This window comes from Arthrobotrys flagrans (assembly GCF_004000055.1).
Source record: "Arthrobotrys flagrans strain CBS H-5679 chromosome Unknown unitig_0, whole genome shotgun sequence".
Lineage (NCBI taxonomy): Eukaryota > Fungi > Ascomycota > Orbiliomycetes > Orbiliales > Orbiliaceae > Arthrobotrys > Arthrobotrys flagrans.
The window spans coordinates 7,636,714-7,653,230 of record NW_027137550.1 but is presented as its reverse complement, the minus strand read 5'-3'; the positions used below and the strand labels follow the sequence as shown (position 1 = coordinate 7,653,230).

The window sequence follows — 16,517 nt, the reverse complement described above, 5'->3', positions numbered from 1 at the left end:
TTCTTCCTCGCAAAATGCACGGAACTCCTTGAGGAGCGGGGGGGTTTTCTGCTAGGGAGAAACGACGAGGCGGCTGAAGCTTAACCTGAACCGGCAAGGTTTTTCCCTTCCTCACCCTTCTCCCTATCTTAAAACAGGATTTGCATCTGCATTTTTTTTCACTCGAAGGAAAGACACGCTGCATCGACGAACCAGCCAGAGCAAAGATGAGCCAGGGTGTCCGTGCGTGAGGATTGGGTAACAGTTACTACTTGTCTGTACGGGGTACTTCTCGGCCTTTCGATTTCGAGGCTGCAGGCTTGTGGTCGTAGTTTACATACTGTGAACGTGTGCCGGGGAAAAACGCACAGTCTTCGGCCAACCAGTGCTGTGCGGTGCCAGCCCTGTCTAGCCAGCCCAAGTGGATAATCTTTGCGGGCGACACCCCTTTCGCTTTCGATCGAACATCATTCTTACTCAGCATCCCATCCTTCCTTTTTACCCTCTGTCAATAACAGCCAGCACAATACCTATTTTGCCCTACCACAGAATTTTATATCGAACTTAAAGGCTTTATATTGAAAGCAACAGCCTAGGGGAGTCTGATTAAGGTACGCCATTCGGTTATGACCCTTGGAAGGAAACGTTAACTTTGTTCTTCCCGTCTTTTAAAACTTTCCCCAGCCTTGGAAATGGTGCTTTTCTGCGAATTGCCTGTGTCTATCGTTAGAATTGCGACTATTCTATCTCTGTTGTATGGAATTTGCCTCCGGAATCACCCGCCGACTGGACAATCTACAAGATTGATGCGATACGATGCTTGCCGTTTCGAACGTTCCCATTGAGATCCTATCACATTTTTTTAAAAAAGATGTCCACGCTGAGGCGGTGGATCCTGGTAGGGCCACCATCCCAATCCCTTGGAACGGCGAACACGGTGATTCTTGCTTCTTCGTCAACCTCAACATTGTTGTGTTAGCATGCTGCGACCCATCTCTGGAAATATTCCCGCTCTCCACCGTGCCGCATGATACATGCGCACTTGCACTCTACTTTCATATCACAATCCATTTTCATTTTATCTATACGATGCGATGCACCTTCAATCCCTTCCATTCTTCGCTTTCAAACCGTCTCCACTTTTGCGGTTACCATGACCCGCCCTATCCCTGCTTAGACGTTTTCGAAGTGACCAGACACACGCATACATGTATCGTCTGCAAATCTAAACGTCAAATTGTGTCTCGTTCACCCCCCATCAGCACCAAGTACCAGCACGAACTTGACCAGATTCACGTCAATCACGATCCTATTGCATGCAATTAACTCCGAGGAGAAAATTTCTGGTTTTCTTATTCTTATCAACAAATCTTACATGATGGGATTCTTGAATACAGGTGCTGACCGCAAATTAGAATTAGAATTTGGGGTTTTGAAGCTTTCGCTCAAAACCGCCCTATCCAAAGCCAAGCCAAAACTAGTCCAGCGGGCTGGACCATGGTCCATTAATTTTTTTTGCCCACAAGTTCTAGTACTGGATCAAAGCTAAGTTGCAGCTGCGTGTCTCATATGTAGGCAGTCTGTCGGCTGGGGGGCTTGGATCGCGAGATGCTCTCTCCATAATTCCTTACTCTCTACCCCCAACTTTCTGAATCTAACTAGAAAAATCCCGATTCGACCTTAATAATCCACTCTTTTGAGCACAAGCTTCATCACCCAATTCACTACAGCTGTTTTGGCCTTCTGTGAGCCCAGCTACACCATTCGAATTTGCTTATTAACCCTGGATCTGGCGCTGGATTCGTGAAGGGGGTTTCCGATAGTCTGTTCCTCTCATCACCGCTGGTGCCACCAAACTGTCAAAGTACGGGACAAAGCGAGACCAAGCGAGAAAGCCTTCATTCTTCTGCGAAACATCCAGCCTGGATATTTCCGAAAGGCTCTTTATTCCATTTGATCATTACCCTCTTCCCCCCAATGATACACTACTCACCTTGGACATTCGACCGACCGATAAGCTTTTTACCTTAACTTGTTGTTCCCATCTGTATCCTTTTTCCAATATTTCATCGAATACTATTGCCAATTTACCCGCTGGTTGAAGTATACTTACAAACCTGCTCCTACGGGGAAGTAACTCCATTCAACCATTTCGCCGTGGGTGTCCTTCTCTCTTCCTCTCTCTATTGTTTTTTTTTTTTTTTTTTCTAAGAGGCACGAGACCATAAGTCTGGGGTTGTGAAGGCCCAACGTATCTTCAAAAAAACTTTACGTTTTCAATCTGGGCGTCGGATTTTAGAATCTTAGCGATGTCGTTGAAACGGTCGGCTAGCGTCGCCGATGGGAGTTCCCAATTGCTCATTGACGAGCATACTCCCAATCAGCAGGTAATTCCCATCGTTCAGGGTGGAAGTTCCGTTGGCACCGTCAAGTCCGAAGATTTTGGACGAACGGTGAGGAAGCGACTACAGAATACCACGAGGACAGGGCAAGCGTGCGACAGGTGTAAGGTAAGACCACATGCGATACTTTTTTCCTTGTTCCAACGAGGAGATGGTGGGGAGGGGGGTGTAGTACTTGTACCTCCCCACAAAAGAGAATCATGAGTTTTTAGTAACCTTGGTGCGTGTGCGTTATAGATACGCAAGATCCGGTGCGACGGACTATCAGGCGGATGCTCGCCATGCAGACAAAATAATACCGAGTGTAGAACCACGGATCGGATCTCGCATCGCGCGGTTCCACGTGGATATATCGAGCAACTTGAGAAAAAGTGTGCCGATTATGAGGCGAAAATAAGGGATATGGAGGCCCTGCTGCAGGCTGGCGGGCTTGCCAGTCCTGGGAACAAGAGCCATGATGGGTCCTCGACTAGCAGTTCTAACGTTGGTTGGAACCCTGCTGATAAGGACCGATGGAGGGCGGGTGAGCCTGGTCCCATAAAGATGGAGCAGCAGTCACTGCAATTCTCGATGGACTATCCAAACGGTCATCATGAGCCGAACTCGCATACTCCGAGGACTGGGAGGTCACCGAATAGAGAAGAGAGTGACCCTCATGGCCGTCCTGCTTTCTTGATCCGCAAGTCAGGCGCGCAGGCACACGTCGGGATGTACTCCGGAAACTCGTACATGACTTCCACCCGTGCATCTGCTCTCTCAGTTTTGGGTATCAGTATCGACTTGGCCGACCTACAAGGCGTTCCAGAACCCGCTAGGTCGCTAAACTATATTCCAGTCGACGGTCATGTGGACTTCAAAGATGTGAATCCTTTGGACGATTCACTTCAAAGTTTCCTTATGAGTACTTCTGGACACGCCCCCGCCTCGGTTCTACGATTGAGCCTCCCATCGAAAGAGGAAGCGCTTATGCTGATCGAGTGGAACTGGGTGACTACTCAGCCCTATCTGCCCATCGTTCACAAGCCAACTTTTCTAGCCGAAGTAAGTTTCGCTCGGACCACCTGTCTCTGCTAATTAGCTTGCAAAATGAGCGTCAAAGCATAGCTAACTCACTGTGGCTTAGTTTCATCGCATGTACGACATACCTGACTATAAGACGAGTCCAGCCTCATTAGTCATCACACATATGATCTGTGCTATGTCCATGTACTTCATGGCGAAGCGAGAGATCAAAATCGATGGACAAACCCAACAACCAGATCTTATCCGCGCCTACCGTCACTATCACTTCAGTCTCTCTTTCCTTAACCTCCTTCTTGCTGGTGGTACCCTTGAAGATTGCCAGGCGTTAGTCTTCCTCCTTGCATTCACACGAGGGTTTACTCGTCCCGGCCCGGCATATATCTTGTCCAAGGTTACCACCGCTACAATCTTTGAACTCCGTCTCAACCGCTCACTCAAAAAACAACATGAGCGCGCGGGGACACCTCTCAATGTACTTGAAGATGAAATGCGCAAACGAGTCTTCTGGATCGGTGTCTCCATCGACGTTGGCATCTCTGCCAAACTTAACCGGCCAATCGGTGTCCTACTATCGGACTATGACGTCGAATACCCAGCACGAATCGAAGATGAATACATCACCGAAGCAGGGTTTACACAAGAACCCTTATCTCCTACTTCGGATGGTCGATGTTCCTTTGATGTTGCGTTCGGGCTTATCAAGTGTGCGGAGTTTACTATTGAGATTCATACGAAGCTTTATAGTGCTCAGAAACCACCAAGTGATGAGTACCAACCGTTTGTGGATTACATGGAGGCTCAGATGACAAGTTGGAAGGATAACTTGCCACCACATATGAAGTATGATCCAGGAAACCTAGATGTGGTTAGTAGGATGCAAGCGGGGAATCTGATGTTGTGGTATAATGAGTAAGTCATGCTTCCCACACACTATCACTATATTGTTACTACGGTACGGATCTAATAGATGTATTAATTAGACTACGCATCCTTCTTCGACATCCTTCATTGAACTTGTCCATCTCCCCGAGCTTTAGTAGTGATAACTTGACAATCTGCGTCGAGTCTTCACGTACTATCCTTGAGATGATAGACCTGCTCAGACGAGAAAACAATCTTGATACGGCTTGGTATGCTACCAGTGTGCCTTTACTGGCCTGCATGACCATCCTCTTCGCCATCTGGGAGAAGCGCGAGACAGTGACACAAGCAGAGATCGCAAGAGTCAAGGCAGACATGGACCTAAGCGTTAGTGTCATGAAAGACTTCGGAAGAATAAACGGTAAGACCCCCCTATTGACCCCTCTTGCAACTATCTCTGTGATATTAACTAAACAAATAGCTATAGGATCCAACAGCAAACTCGGCGACATAATCCTCTCGCTCACCGACGCCACGATGAAAATGCTCCGCGAACGCCACGGGAACAGACTCTCCATTACCGGCTCAAGTAGTACATCTAATTCCCACAATGCACCATCTTCGAAACGTCGCACAAGTCTTACCCCAAAGACATTCGCACCACCAACCACCCATGACATCCAGCAGTCTGCCATTTCACAGATGTCAAATCTTAATAAACACTATACCTACCAACCGCCACGGGCTGAACCACATATCCCGTCAAACACCCAAGGTCCAATGTACGTGGATCCAAACATCAACACTATGCCACAAATAAACCACGTACCTATCCACCCAGGAACCTACGCAGACACATCAGTCCACTCCGCAGCCACAGCTCTCGCAGCAGCGGCTCATCAACACCACCAACAGCAGCAGCAACAACAGCAACAACAACAAACCCAGCCACAACATCATCAGCCGTACTTCATTCCACATACCACTGCTGCCGATACCTCAAGCTATTGGTATGGCGGTGCGCCTGAAAGTTGGAAGGAGTATCTTACCCAGATGACCAGTTTAGCCGGTGACTCACAGGGATTTCCGGCCATGGCGCTTATGAGCCTTGGTCAACCGGGTAGAGGTGATATGGATGGAACGTGGGGTTTTATGAATGTTTACGATTTTGAGAGTACGGGGAATTGAAAGGGTGATAATAGGAGGATACCAAAAAGTGGTAATGGAAGGAACCAAAAAGCATTTGAGCAGTAATGGAGGAACTATACATACACTAAATGCTAATTATTATTATTCTTTGAATATTGGGCATTGGCAAAGGGATTTTACTGGCGGTGGTTTTGGCTTTTACTCATTCGGTTGTTTTTTAAATGTATATAAGCAACCTAATATGGGTATATATTAGCGTGTAAGATAAGTATGGGAAATTCTTCGTTTCCTTTTTTTTTGTTTTGTTTTGAGCGCGGAATTAAGGGTATCTTCTGGTAATTTTGGGTATTTTCACTTTTGTCTACCGGGGACTATTTTCTTATACTAGCTTGCGAAAAAAAGATGTCATATAGCAATCCTTTTTCTTTTTTTTTTCTTTTGGTTAATTGAGGACGTACAGATATACATAACCTCACATTGGTTTGATCTGGCCTCGATCTCGTACTTAGAAGTCACAAACGGGGGAACGTCTAGTAATTTCTTCGTATAGGCGGCATTCATGCTGGCTGCAGATCTTAGCTTCTCTCGCCCTTTAGAGGATTTTGATAGTTATTATTATTCTAAATCATTACTAACCGTCATAACGTAAGAAAGTTTATATAGAGAATATATACTTATCGATACGAAATTTTGGTTCTGAGGCCCAACGCCGGGGCTGAGCTTATGAGGCTGTAGATGAGGTATCAAGTACCCAGGTATACCAAATATAAATATAGTCGAACTTGCATGATTCACACAGTCCTAGTCGTAGACGATGTAATTGTCAAATCAACTGACTATATATAGACAGTGGATTCGCAAATATTGGTTGACTGTCAGGTTGAAAACGGCGAATACAGGGTAGAAAGAATTGAGAGCAAACGTAGTCTCCACTTATGCTACACGTCACACCACCTCTTGCATGTGATGTGTTTGGGGCTATCTGGATGTGGTTATATTCAAGAGTCTCAAAATAACCTAGACCGTTTCCACATCCGGTCCATTGGGGTCTGGGTATCGTTGCCGACGACCAGGTACCCTTAAGTAGTAGAATGTTCTTTTTCTTACAGATGCAGTGGCAGACTACTATATACGGAACTCGTCGCAGAGACACTATGAATCGACACAACCTTGCTCTGAGATATTTGAGGTTGAGGTATCCGCATTCGCATATATTCGCGCTTCTCACTCGATTAAATCACAGTTGGATGATGCTAAGAACTTGTAAACATCTTCTCTAAATCTAGATAAACAGGTTACGACACCAGATAGAATAATCATTTCTTCTATGAATAAGGATACACTTTTGATATTTAGTTAGTCATGGAAACAAATGCGCATAAACAATTTTTTCGGGCAACAACGATTAATAATATATTGAGTGATAAGAACCGCAAACATAAATATACTCACAATCCCGCGTCTCCCCCCATATGGTTATACTGCCAAAATTGCCTTGCAATTTTATCAGGCAGCGAATCGATAAACGCCTGGCTACCAGTAGTAGTGGTTGTCGTCGTACCCAACGTCGTGATCCATGTCGTACGTCTGGTAACCGTCCATGCCGCGGTTGTCGTCGTCGTCGTCTGAATACACAACACCCCAGAATTAGTTGATATGCCTCTTCAGGATGGTTTCTCCAGCTGTCTAGTATCACGAAGGATCTGTTCGAATTGCCTTGGTTGCTGGGGAGGGACTGCTCGAGTCGTGGGGAGCTATGTAATTCCGGAATATAGGGTAAAATGGTTAGCATAACTGGGTACTTGAGAAGGCAGATGAGTAAGTAGAATGGGGGGGGTCCTATCTTGCCGTTTTATTAGTCTTCTCATGAAGCGGATCACACAGATGGAAGAAGAGTATCTTTATAAATCCAGCCTTATTTTGTTCTTCAACTAGAACGGGGAAATGCACTGTTCGTATACATTTGGGAATACTATGGCTCGGTTCTCCTAGAGTTTTTGCAAACAGAGCAAATCAGCAAAAAGTACTTCAGAAGCTATACCACGAAATACAGATTTTACAATAATATATAGATTGGGTGTTGTTGAGGGTTAACGTTAATTCACCTTCATCAAAGCAGTGCCAACATCTCGCCTGCTAAGTTCACCGTCAAAATCTTTAAACCTCTTAATATCTTCCCTGTCGGGATAAAAATCTTTACGCTTAAATACAATCGAAGGGTTCGTAACATTTTCTTGCGCATAGAGGTACATCCCCGTAGCAACTATACGTTCCTTGTATGATGTTTTTCAGATTTTATCGTTAGTTGTATTTTGAGAAACCGATTTAGAATCCAGTTGAAGCAAAGAGAATATAAGCATAACGAAGGTAAGTACCTAAGTATAAAGAAGGAAGGGAGATCAACATACCGCCAAACCATCAATGTGCCGGTCTAAATCTTGATAGGCAGGATTCTTAGGCGCCAACTTCATTTCCAACATCCTTACAACAACCTTCACCGGTTTCCCTGTAACTTTCTCGACGCTACAATCTTTGGCGGAGTTCACGGGTTCCCAGCGGGGTCTTCATTGTTAGAATAGCAATCTCCAATATACTCATCCTCCTCCATAGTATAAGAGACCGTCCTAGTGCTCCTCTTCCTCTCCCATCCATTCCCCGCTAGATCTGCCAAGGCATGATCAAAAAGCGGTATCATTTTCGTAAAAGCCTCTTCCAAGATTGGACGGAATAGTGCATCTTGACCTGGTAAAGTTAGGTTGTTGATGTACGAAGAGATCTTTGTGGAAGCGCCGTTTCCCGCAATTTTGAACTCCAAAGGTAACCAGCAACCTGTAGGGTCTTGATCTAGTTCTTCTAGTTCGTCTGATGAACGGAGTGATACTTAGTTGAATTCACCGTTACTTAAGACGAATGTTTTTATCGTAGATGAAAGGGTACATGAACAGATTGAGGAGATCTCGAATAAGAGTGTTTTTGGGGTCAGCTAGCCAGCCTCTTTCTTCGTTAGGAACGCTTTGGAGGATCGAGACAGCTAGGTGGGTTTTATGTTATAGAATCAAAACCGGTTTCTTAAAGGGGAAGCATCATAAAATAAGAATATATGAACTTCGCCGTTTGGAAGTATTAAGAAGCAATGTTTCATGGAATTACATTTAGGCTTGACGGTCATGTCTACTCATGAGTGTATCTCATGATCTATCCGCCATTTGCAATGGTGGATTTAAATATAAAGACTTTAATTTTTTTGAAAACTAAAGCAAGGAATCCATGACAAGGATACAGACGCACACGCACGCATATACGGTATAAAGAAAGACGGAATACTGACCGTCCCTCAACTTCCCCTTCCAAATCTTATCGAGCAACCCATCCATCCTCCAAACCGCATCGGTATCTGGTTCAAGCCCCTTCCGAGTCTTCCTCAACATTTCAACATACTTCTTATAGTTTACCAATTCTCTGAACAAAAAATCAACGTCATCATCCCTACACAACGTCACTTTGGGCTTCAAGTTCTTCACCCACTGTGCGAGATCTTTACTGATTGTGAGAGTAGTCCAGTTTGATTGCTCACGGTATTGACATGAGAGAGTATGGAGTGTGTCTTTGTGTCTAAGGGAAATTCTGTGGGGAATTGTTGGGAACCGTCGAAGGGGTGGGGGTAGATTGGCATTATTCCAGTTGTGATGGTGGTGGAATGGAATACAGGGGTTTTGTGGTATTTTGTGAGTTGGTGTGTGTATTATACATACAAGGTTTTATGAGATATCAGACAGTCTGTAAAATATTGTATTTTATAGCTATATTGTGAAGAAAAAGAGAAAGAAAGAAACTGGGAGAAGATGGGGAAAAGTGGAAGGCTTTATAAACTTGCCAAAGCTAATTGTTTGCTTTAACACTGTCGATACCCTGTGGAAAGTTTGAAAGCTGTGGACAAAGGCTGCAGATTGCTTTGAAATTAGTGCCCGATTTCCTTTTTTTCTCTCTTTTAGATTAAAGGCACAGTGGAACCTCTCAAGCTCAAGCTCAAGCATTAATTAATTCCAATTTTTAGGTCACACAGCATCTTCAAAAAAAAATAAAAAAAAATTCTTTTCTTCCATGGATCCTCGAATCGAGTTTTCCTTTGCTCACTATTCTTTAAATCGAAGACTATGATTCGTTCTTCCATAATATGTTGAAAGGAGACCCATAGTTCCTGCTAGAAAGATTTCAAAATTTCTCTATCTTGACCTGCTGTCACAACCCTCGTGACCACAGCTACGGAAACTAATAAGTACAAGCACTTATCAAAGGTATATTCTGCCTCTTTCAATCGAAAGTATAGAAACCTTCGCTATATTAGGGAATAGAGTTCGTAGCCAACATTCACGTGCCTCACTTTTCATGTCGTCTGAAAAGTTTGAGAAGCATCGTCGGACTATTTGCATCCATCCCGAGTTCCCCGAGAACGAAACCATCGGCCCGAGCTCCTCTATATTATAGATTCGCAAATTTGAAACCGTATTTCAAAAAAAAAGCTTATAAAGTTCAACAAGTTTGTAGAGCACAACTTAACTACGAGACTATTTAAGACCGCTTTATTCCGTATAACCGGCTACAAATACACCAAATTCCAACGATAGATCGCAACTCCATATGGATCCATGCATGACCAATTTCAACCATCAAGATTATTTACCCCCAAAGACTATTACATACCGTAGGGGAAACCGAGGGTTTTCTTAGACGGGAAATGCGCCTTAAAAAAGTTTTCGAAGCCATTAAGACGGCTTAAATGCTTTATAAAGCGTTCGACGTTCAGTTGATCGATCGAGGTATCTTAATACGAATCTTCCGTCCTAGAGACCCATAAGCCGCCCTTACGGTATCTGAGGTATCTATCGAAGGATGCTACGAGAAAAAAAAAGATTCATGAAATTCCATTCCATTGCATATGCCACATGTAGACATACAATCGATACCACACTGGCAGCTATAGCATAACCTTTCACAGCTCAAGCTCGATCCACAACTATGCACTACAAACTAGGAAAAAGATTATACCACCATCGCGAACAGAGAAGCAAAAGGAAGAAAAAAAGCTGGAAGAAGATGGAAGAGAGAAAACATATAATCCACCTCCAAAATCAATATGCATCTTAAAAACAAAGAGAAAAAAAGGAATATATGAAATAAGTTTCGTTCATGAAGTGACCATCGATTGGTATGGATATGGTCTAGTATCTATCAAAATAATAAGGGCATTACATCCCAAAAACGACCGTAAACCAGACGTCAAAACGAATGGAAAGTATGTATGTAGGAGAAAACATAAAAGAGCGAGAGAAAATATTATGGTACACCTCAAAACAACAGCCCAAACATGCATGCTATGCCGTCTGAGATCATCAAAACAAAGAAAAGAGTCCATCCAACCACCAATCCTCTAAAAATCAAGCCCCTCACTCCATTGATAATATTATATTAACCTAATTAGCCCTTGTCATCGTCAACCCAGCCGGCATCACAGCTCCACCATTAACGCTCCCATTCCCCACCGCAGGAGTACTACTCCTCGTCGGCGCAGCACTTCTATTATGCTGCATATGGGACCTAACCAGATGCCCCGCTGCCAGTGCCGAACACAAACTCAATTCTCCGGCTAACACTGCCCCGGCAACAATTCTTGCTAGTTGCTGGGCGTTTGTGCCGGGAGTTGTGGGGTGGGGTCCGCGGACGCCTAGGAGGTCGAGCATTGCACCCTGGGGTTCTAGGATTGTGCCTCCGCCGATGGTGCCGACTTCGATTGAGGGCATGGAGACGGAGATTTGGAGGTTGCCGTTGACTCTGTGATATAAACGTTAGAAAAAAACAGCTTTAGTGAGTAGGTAGGATGAGAGAAACATACTTTCTCATGACAGTGATACAGTTAGCACTTTCCACAACTTGTGCCGGATCCTGTCCCGTAGCCAAAAAGACAGCAGCGACAATATTTGCTGCATGAGCGTTAAACCCGCCAACACTACCAGCCATAGCAGATCCAATGAAGTTCTTGGAAATATTCAGCTCGATTAATGCATCGACAGTAATCTTGAGCGTGTTTTCAACTGTGTCCTTAGGAATGATGGCTTCAGCAACAACACTCTTCCCGCGGCCTTCGATCCAGTTAATAGCGGCAGGTTTCTTGTCGGTACAGTAGTTTCCAGATACGGAGATGATTTCCATATCGTCAAAGCCGGCATCGTTTGCCATGACACTGAGAGCGTGTTCGACACCCTTGGAAATCATGTTCATACCCATGGCGTCACCGGTAGTAGTCTTGAAACGGATGTAGAGGTAAGTACCAGCGAGAGCACACTTGATAGTTTGGAGCCTGGCGAATCGAGAAGTGGAGTTGAATGCATCTTTCATGATCTTTTGGCCTTCTTCACTGTCCAACCAAAGCTTAGCAGCCCCGGCGCGGGCGAGAGATGCGAAGCTGACACAGGGTCCACGAGTCATACCATCGCCGGTGATGACGGTTGTAACACCGCCGCCAGAGTTGATAGATTTGCAACCACGGTGAGTAGAGGCGACAAGAACACCTTCGGTAGTGGCCATGGGGATCCAGTAGCTTTCTCCGTCGATAACGAGAGGGCCAGCAACACCAACGGGGAGGGGTAGGTATCCAATAACATTTTCACAGCAAGCACCAAGAACACGGTCGTAGTCGTAGTGCAGCTGTGGTAGTTTCGATTCGGCGAGGTATTGAGAGTTGGTAATGGTAGACTTAGTTCCGGCAACCACTCTTCGGCGGATGGCGACAGCTCGCGAGGTATCCTTCAACTGTTTTTCCAAAGCGTAGATGGGCAATTTTCCAACTTGGCAGAGACGTAGAACCTCCGTATCCGAAAGTTCTTTCGGGTCTGACTTCAAAATATTGACCAAAACGTTGACGTCACTTCTGTCTCCAGTAGGCTTCTCAATTGGTGCTTCGGTGCTGATAATCTCAGGAACTGGAATAGAGACCTTTGGCGCTGCTGGTGGTAGCATAGCCTTCACGGGGGCGGGAACCTCGACCTCACCAACATGAGTGTCCTTAACGCTCCATCTGGCGGCATTGAAGAGGTATCCATTGAGAACGATGCTCATTGCCAAGATGACGAAGACCCACTTGCTAAGAATTGGATCTTCAAGGCTCTTGAGCAGACTTTGCATGACACGAGAACCGACAGCGTCTTCAGTGAAGAGGTTGGAGTTTTGCTGGGTAGTCGGGAACGGGAGGCTAGAGTCATCGTGAACAACGGGTCGGAAGATGACAGGGTGGAGAACTTCGACAATGGTACCAGGGGTAGCACTTTGGGCGATCGATTCGAGACCTCGCTTTGCGATGGAGAGAGCGTTAAGTTGGCTTGGGGTGATAGGTGTCACAACACTCGTGGCAGAGTGATCTCTAAACGGAAGGATGACGGTGTTGAGAATGTTGACGAAGAGGAAGCCGGTGACAGTAAGGACCTTGAATGCCTTGATATTACTATCCTTGACTTTTCGCCCAAAGATATTGGTGGTCCCATCTTTCGATAATTCATCATCAGAGATCAACTTTCCATCCTTATCAATAACCTTTGGCCACTCGTTCTCACGAGCGACGCTTTCTGCGACCCGTCGGCTAACACCGTCGTCTTCTAATGCCTTACGAAGAGCGACATGTCGCTTGATACGGTTAATCTCAAGCTTAACAGACAGAATAGCAGTGTAGAAGGTGAAGAGAAGGATGCAGTCGAAAACAAGGATCCATAGAGCAAGGAAGCAGAACCTGCGGAAGCCTCCCTGGATGCTGGAAGCAGCTCCCAGCGCCAAAATGGCAATCTCAATAACGAAATCTCTTACGATAGAGAAACCAACTTGTTGAACGGCCTCGCTGACAGCAATTTGAATGCTTGTACCCTTGTTTCTGTCTTGGTTCTGGATAGCCTTACGTCTTTGGGCAGCTGAGGCTTCAAGAACGGCTTTGGTGAGGATGATCGGCTTTTCGAATCCAACGATGACGACAAGGAACGGTAAGCCCTCGGATAGCAGGATCAAGTTGATTGGCACGCCGAGCCTGTGGGTCGTGAAGCAAGCGAAAAAGAAGGCAAATCCGGAAGAGAAGAGAACAGTGGTGGCGAGCCAGAAGTTGGAGCCAAGACGTCTCATGGACAAGAACAAGGATACGAAGGTTGAGTGCATAGAGAGGTACCCAAACGCCATAATCGCAATATCAAGCGATTCAGCATTCTAGAAAAATGTTAGCCGCTATCCATCCAAATTTATTCCAAGTGAGAAAAACAAAATAAATACCTTGATCAAGCCAATAAAACTTTCCCAGCTGTTCTGAACCCAGCCAACAAGCCCCAAGGCTGACAAACTATTGTCGGAAATATTCTTTCCGCCAGCTTCATTCGCAACCCAAAAGATTTGCTGCTCGTTAAGTAGTCCATCGGCATCAATTTCCTTACCAGTCGAGATAACGCCGACTTGCGACAAGAAAGATGTAGTTTCTTCGTAGGGGACAGAGAATGCAAGACTATTCGACGAAGTGACTGGCAGAGGTTTTGCAGCAGATTTAGCAGAGACATTCGAGGGCACAGCGATGGCTTGATGCTGTTGAGATGGTGGGAAGCTCAAAGTAACCAGTGACAGTCTAGAAGCAGCTTCAGATTGCTATATATAATACGAATTTCGTTAGCTATCATTCACTAGAACCAGCATTCCAAGCAGTAACACGAGAAGTAGTAATATGCTGCCAACCACGTTTTATCCGTCCATTCATCCATACTATTACTTCTGAAAAACATTCAATTCTGGAAATATAAAATTATTCATACCCTTAATCCATTGACCTCTTCCCAGTCTCCCTTCTGGCTCAATTGAACAGTCGCCGCTCCATTCAAAGCAGTCTTCGTCCAATCATTACCTCCAAACCCCCATCCTAGACCATCGTCGCTTCGAGTCTCAAACAAGCTGACTTCTAACAATGCGACATAGGTAGCTGATGCGAGCAATGCAATGGCGACAATGGTGTGTATCGGGTGTGCAGTTGCTCTTTTTGATAATAGAGAGAATAGGGGCGTAAAGGGGTCCGGGAAGCCCTTTGGAGGTCCCGAGGGCAGGAGATGAGTAGGTATAATCATCTTGCCTGCTCTTGGAGGTGCAGCTTATATGCTGCTGGTGAATTGGGGCGGTTTGATGCTATGTGGGTATCAGGCTTGGTCGTTGTCGTTGATTGTCGTGAGGTTTTTTGGTGTGGTGTTGTTCTGGCGTTGTTGTTTGTCGCCCTACCAAAGGAAAAAAAAAAAAAAAAAGAGTTTCGCCGACGGGGTCGGAAGGAGTGTTGAAACGTCGGATTGAAACGAGGTCGAGTTGTTGATAGGTAATTTGGAGGTAGAGGCTGTTGAGAGCCGTGGCAGATAATACCCGGTAGAAAGAATGAGAGAGTAAGGAAGAAAAAGAAGAGAAGGGAAGAAAGAAAAGGGAAATCAAAAATTTAGAACAATTTGAATTGAAATTGTCAAAATAGAAAGATATTCGCTCACTCGCTGGTTTTTTCCTTATCAAGGGGCTTCCTTAGCTTCATCCACCAGAATTCTGTCCGCGACGATTGTTAACTAACAACAAATTTAAATAGACAGAGACAGCTCACAGATGCCAAAGCGAGGTGCTTCACCCGACGGAAGACTGAGATGCAGAGAGATGTGACCACACCGGCAGCTTTTACTCGAAGTTGTGGCCAATGGCACGGCGTCCGATTCGCCTTTTTGTGCTCTGCCCTGCTTACTTATGACTTTTCAACAGTACCCATCCCTTGCAGGCTGTGTATGTAAGAATATGCGGTGCAGACCAGACCCTGAGGCTAAGAGGATCGTTAGCTGCCCAGAGTTAGCTCCGAAAATTGTTGGCCCGAGCTGTTCGGTTGCCCGGATTCCGAGCTAAGTCAGCACTTAACTTACCAGGTCAAGAGCAAGAATAACAAATCGGCAGTGCAATGTCGTCACGAAGGCGAGTTATACGTGTATACCGTGTATATCCTTTACTGTGTCTGCACTCCAAGGCTTCCCCGACGGAATATCATATTTGTGCAATATAGTAGCAGACTTCTAAAGTCCTATGAAGTCATATCTACTATATATATTTTTTTTACACATCACAAGTGTTCAAGAAAAGTTGGAAAGGGAGAGTTATCAAAGAACTCGAGGAATCCTTTCACTTGTCATGATCACTTGTCATGATCACTGTTCCAAGATACACATACACATAAAGTCACGATTAGGGCGACATGATTGGTTGTAAATTAGGTCAGCCGTCCTTGAAGTTCTGTTGAACTACCTCCAATGGCCCGGCAACGCACAGCTCATTCCCGTCGGGAAATCTGGCGGGCTGCAGCTCAGTCGACCTAACAACCTCGCTCACAACCGAGTATTTCGTCTAACAACGAACCTCGCCGCCCGACGTCCGTGCCGTGGATGTTACTGCCTATTATCGTGGGCTTGTGTATACCCGAGGTCGATGTACATCTACCTCGATAGGTATCATACGATTATAAGTCTAGACCCTTTTTTCTTCTCGACTCCAGATACTTAAACCTCGATGCTACATACAGGAATCTTACAAATCGGTGTTCTCTGGAATGCACACTATACATACGATCCAATCCATCCCGTCTACAATCTACAAACTATGTCCCCAAGTTACCGAGTGGTCGACAGCTGACCCACTTCAGACATTCGTACCACCATAAGCCCCAATAATCACCCCACAACCTTCTAACCTAGGTAACTTTCTGGTTTCGTAATCAATACCTTTACTTCAGCCTTATCAAAGGAAACCCCGTTCACGTGCACATGTAGATCCCATGGTCCTGTATTCCTTTCTGCTCAAAGATCATGAAAAGCCCTTTCTTGTATTATCATTCAAGAAGTCATGAATCTAAAAAAAAAAGAATATACACATGAAGTGAGAAAAAAAAAGCAACGCCGAACAGTCCATCAGAGTAAGTATGTAGCAAAGGAAATGCGTTCTGTGCAAGAAGCTGGCACGGGTTGCGCGAGAGAGAAAAAGTGAGGTCGAGAGACACAGAGAGAGGGAGTTGGATTTTGTATTATA

General features: G+C 45.1%; 2 protein-coding genes across 3 annotated transcripts; one reads left to right on the top strand and one right to left on the bottom strand.

Annotated features, from left to right (window-relative positions):
• Positions 1 to 2,288: 2,288 nt before the first annotated feature.
• On the top strand, positions 2,289 to 5,453 carry DFL_005253 (uncharacterized protein; the record flags this gene model as incomplete). 2 transcript variants are annotated; one of them, XM_067634483.1, is made up of 5 exons in its annotated part: positions 2,289 to 2,489; positions 2,619 to 3,422; positions 3,505 to 4,313; positions 4,385 to 4,686; positions 4,753 to 5,453. In XM_067634483.1, the coding sequence occupies 5 exons, from the start codon at positions 2,289 to 2,291 to the stop codon at positions 5,451 to 5,453; spliced, it is 2,817 nt and encodes a 938-aa protein (XP_067492547.1). The 2 variants fall into 2 exon arrangements, with proteins under 2 accessions (XP_067492547.1, XP_067492548.1); XM_067634484.1 differs by having other exon boundaries at positions 4,747 to 5,453.
• Positions 5,454 to 10,885: 5,432 nt separating this feature from the next.
• On the bottom strand, positions 10,886 to 14,548 carry DFL_005252 (uncharacterized protein; the record flags this gene model as incomplete). Its single annotated transcript, XM_067634482.1, has 4 exons — positions 10,886 to 11,243; positions 11,305 to 13,652; positions 13,716 to 14,078; positions 14,243 to 14,548. The coding sequence occupies 4 exons, from the start codon at positions 14,546 to 14,548 to the stop codon at positions 10,886 to 10,888; spliced, it is 3,375 nt and encodes a 1,124-aa protein (XP_067492546.1).
• Positions 14,549 to 16,517: the final 1,969 nt, after the last annotated feature.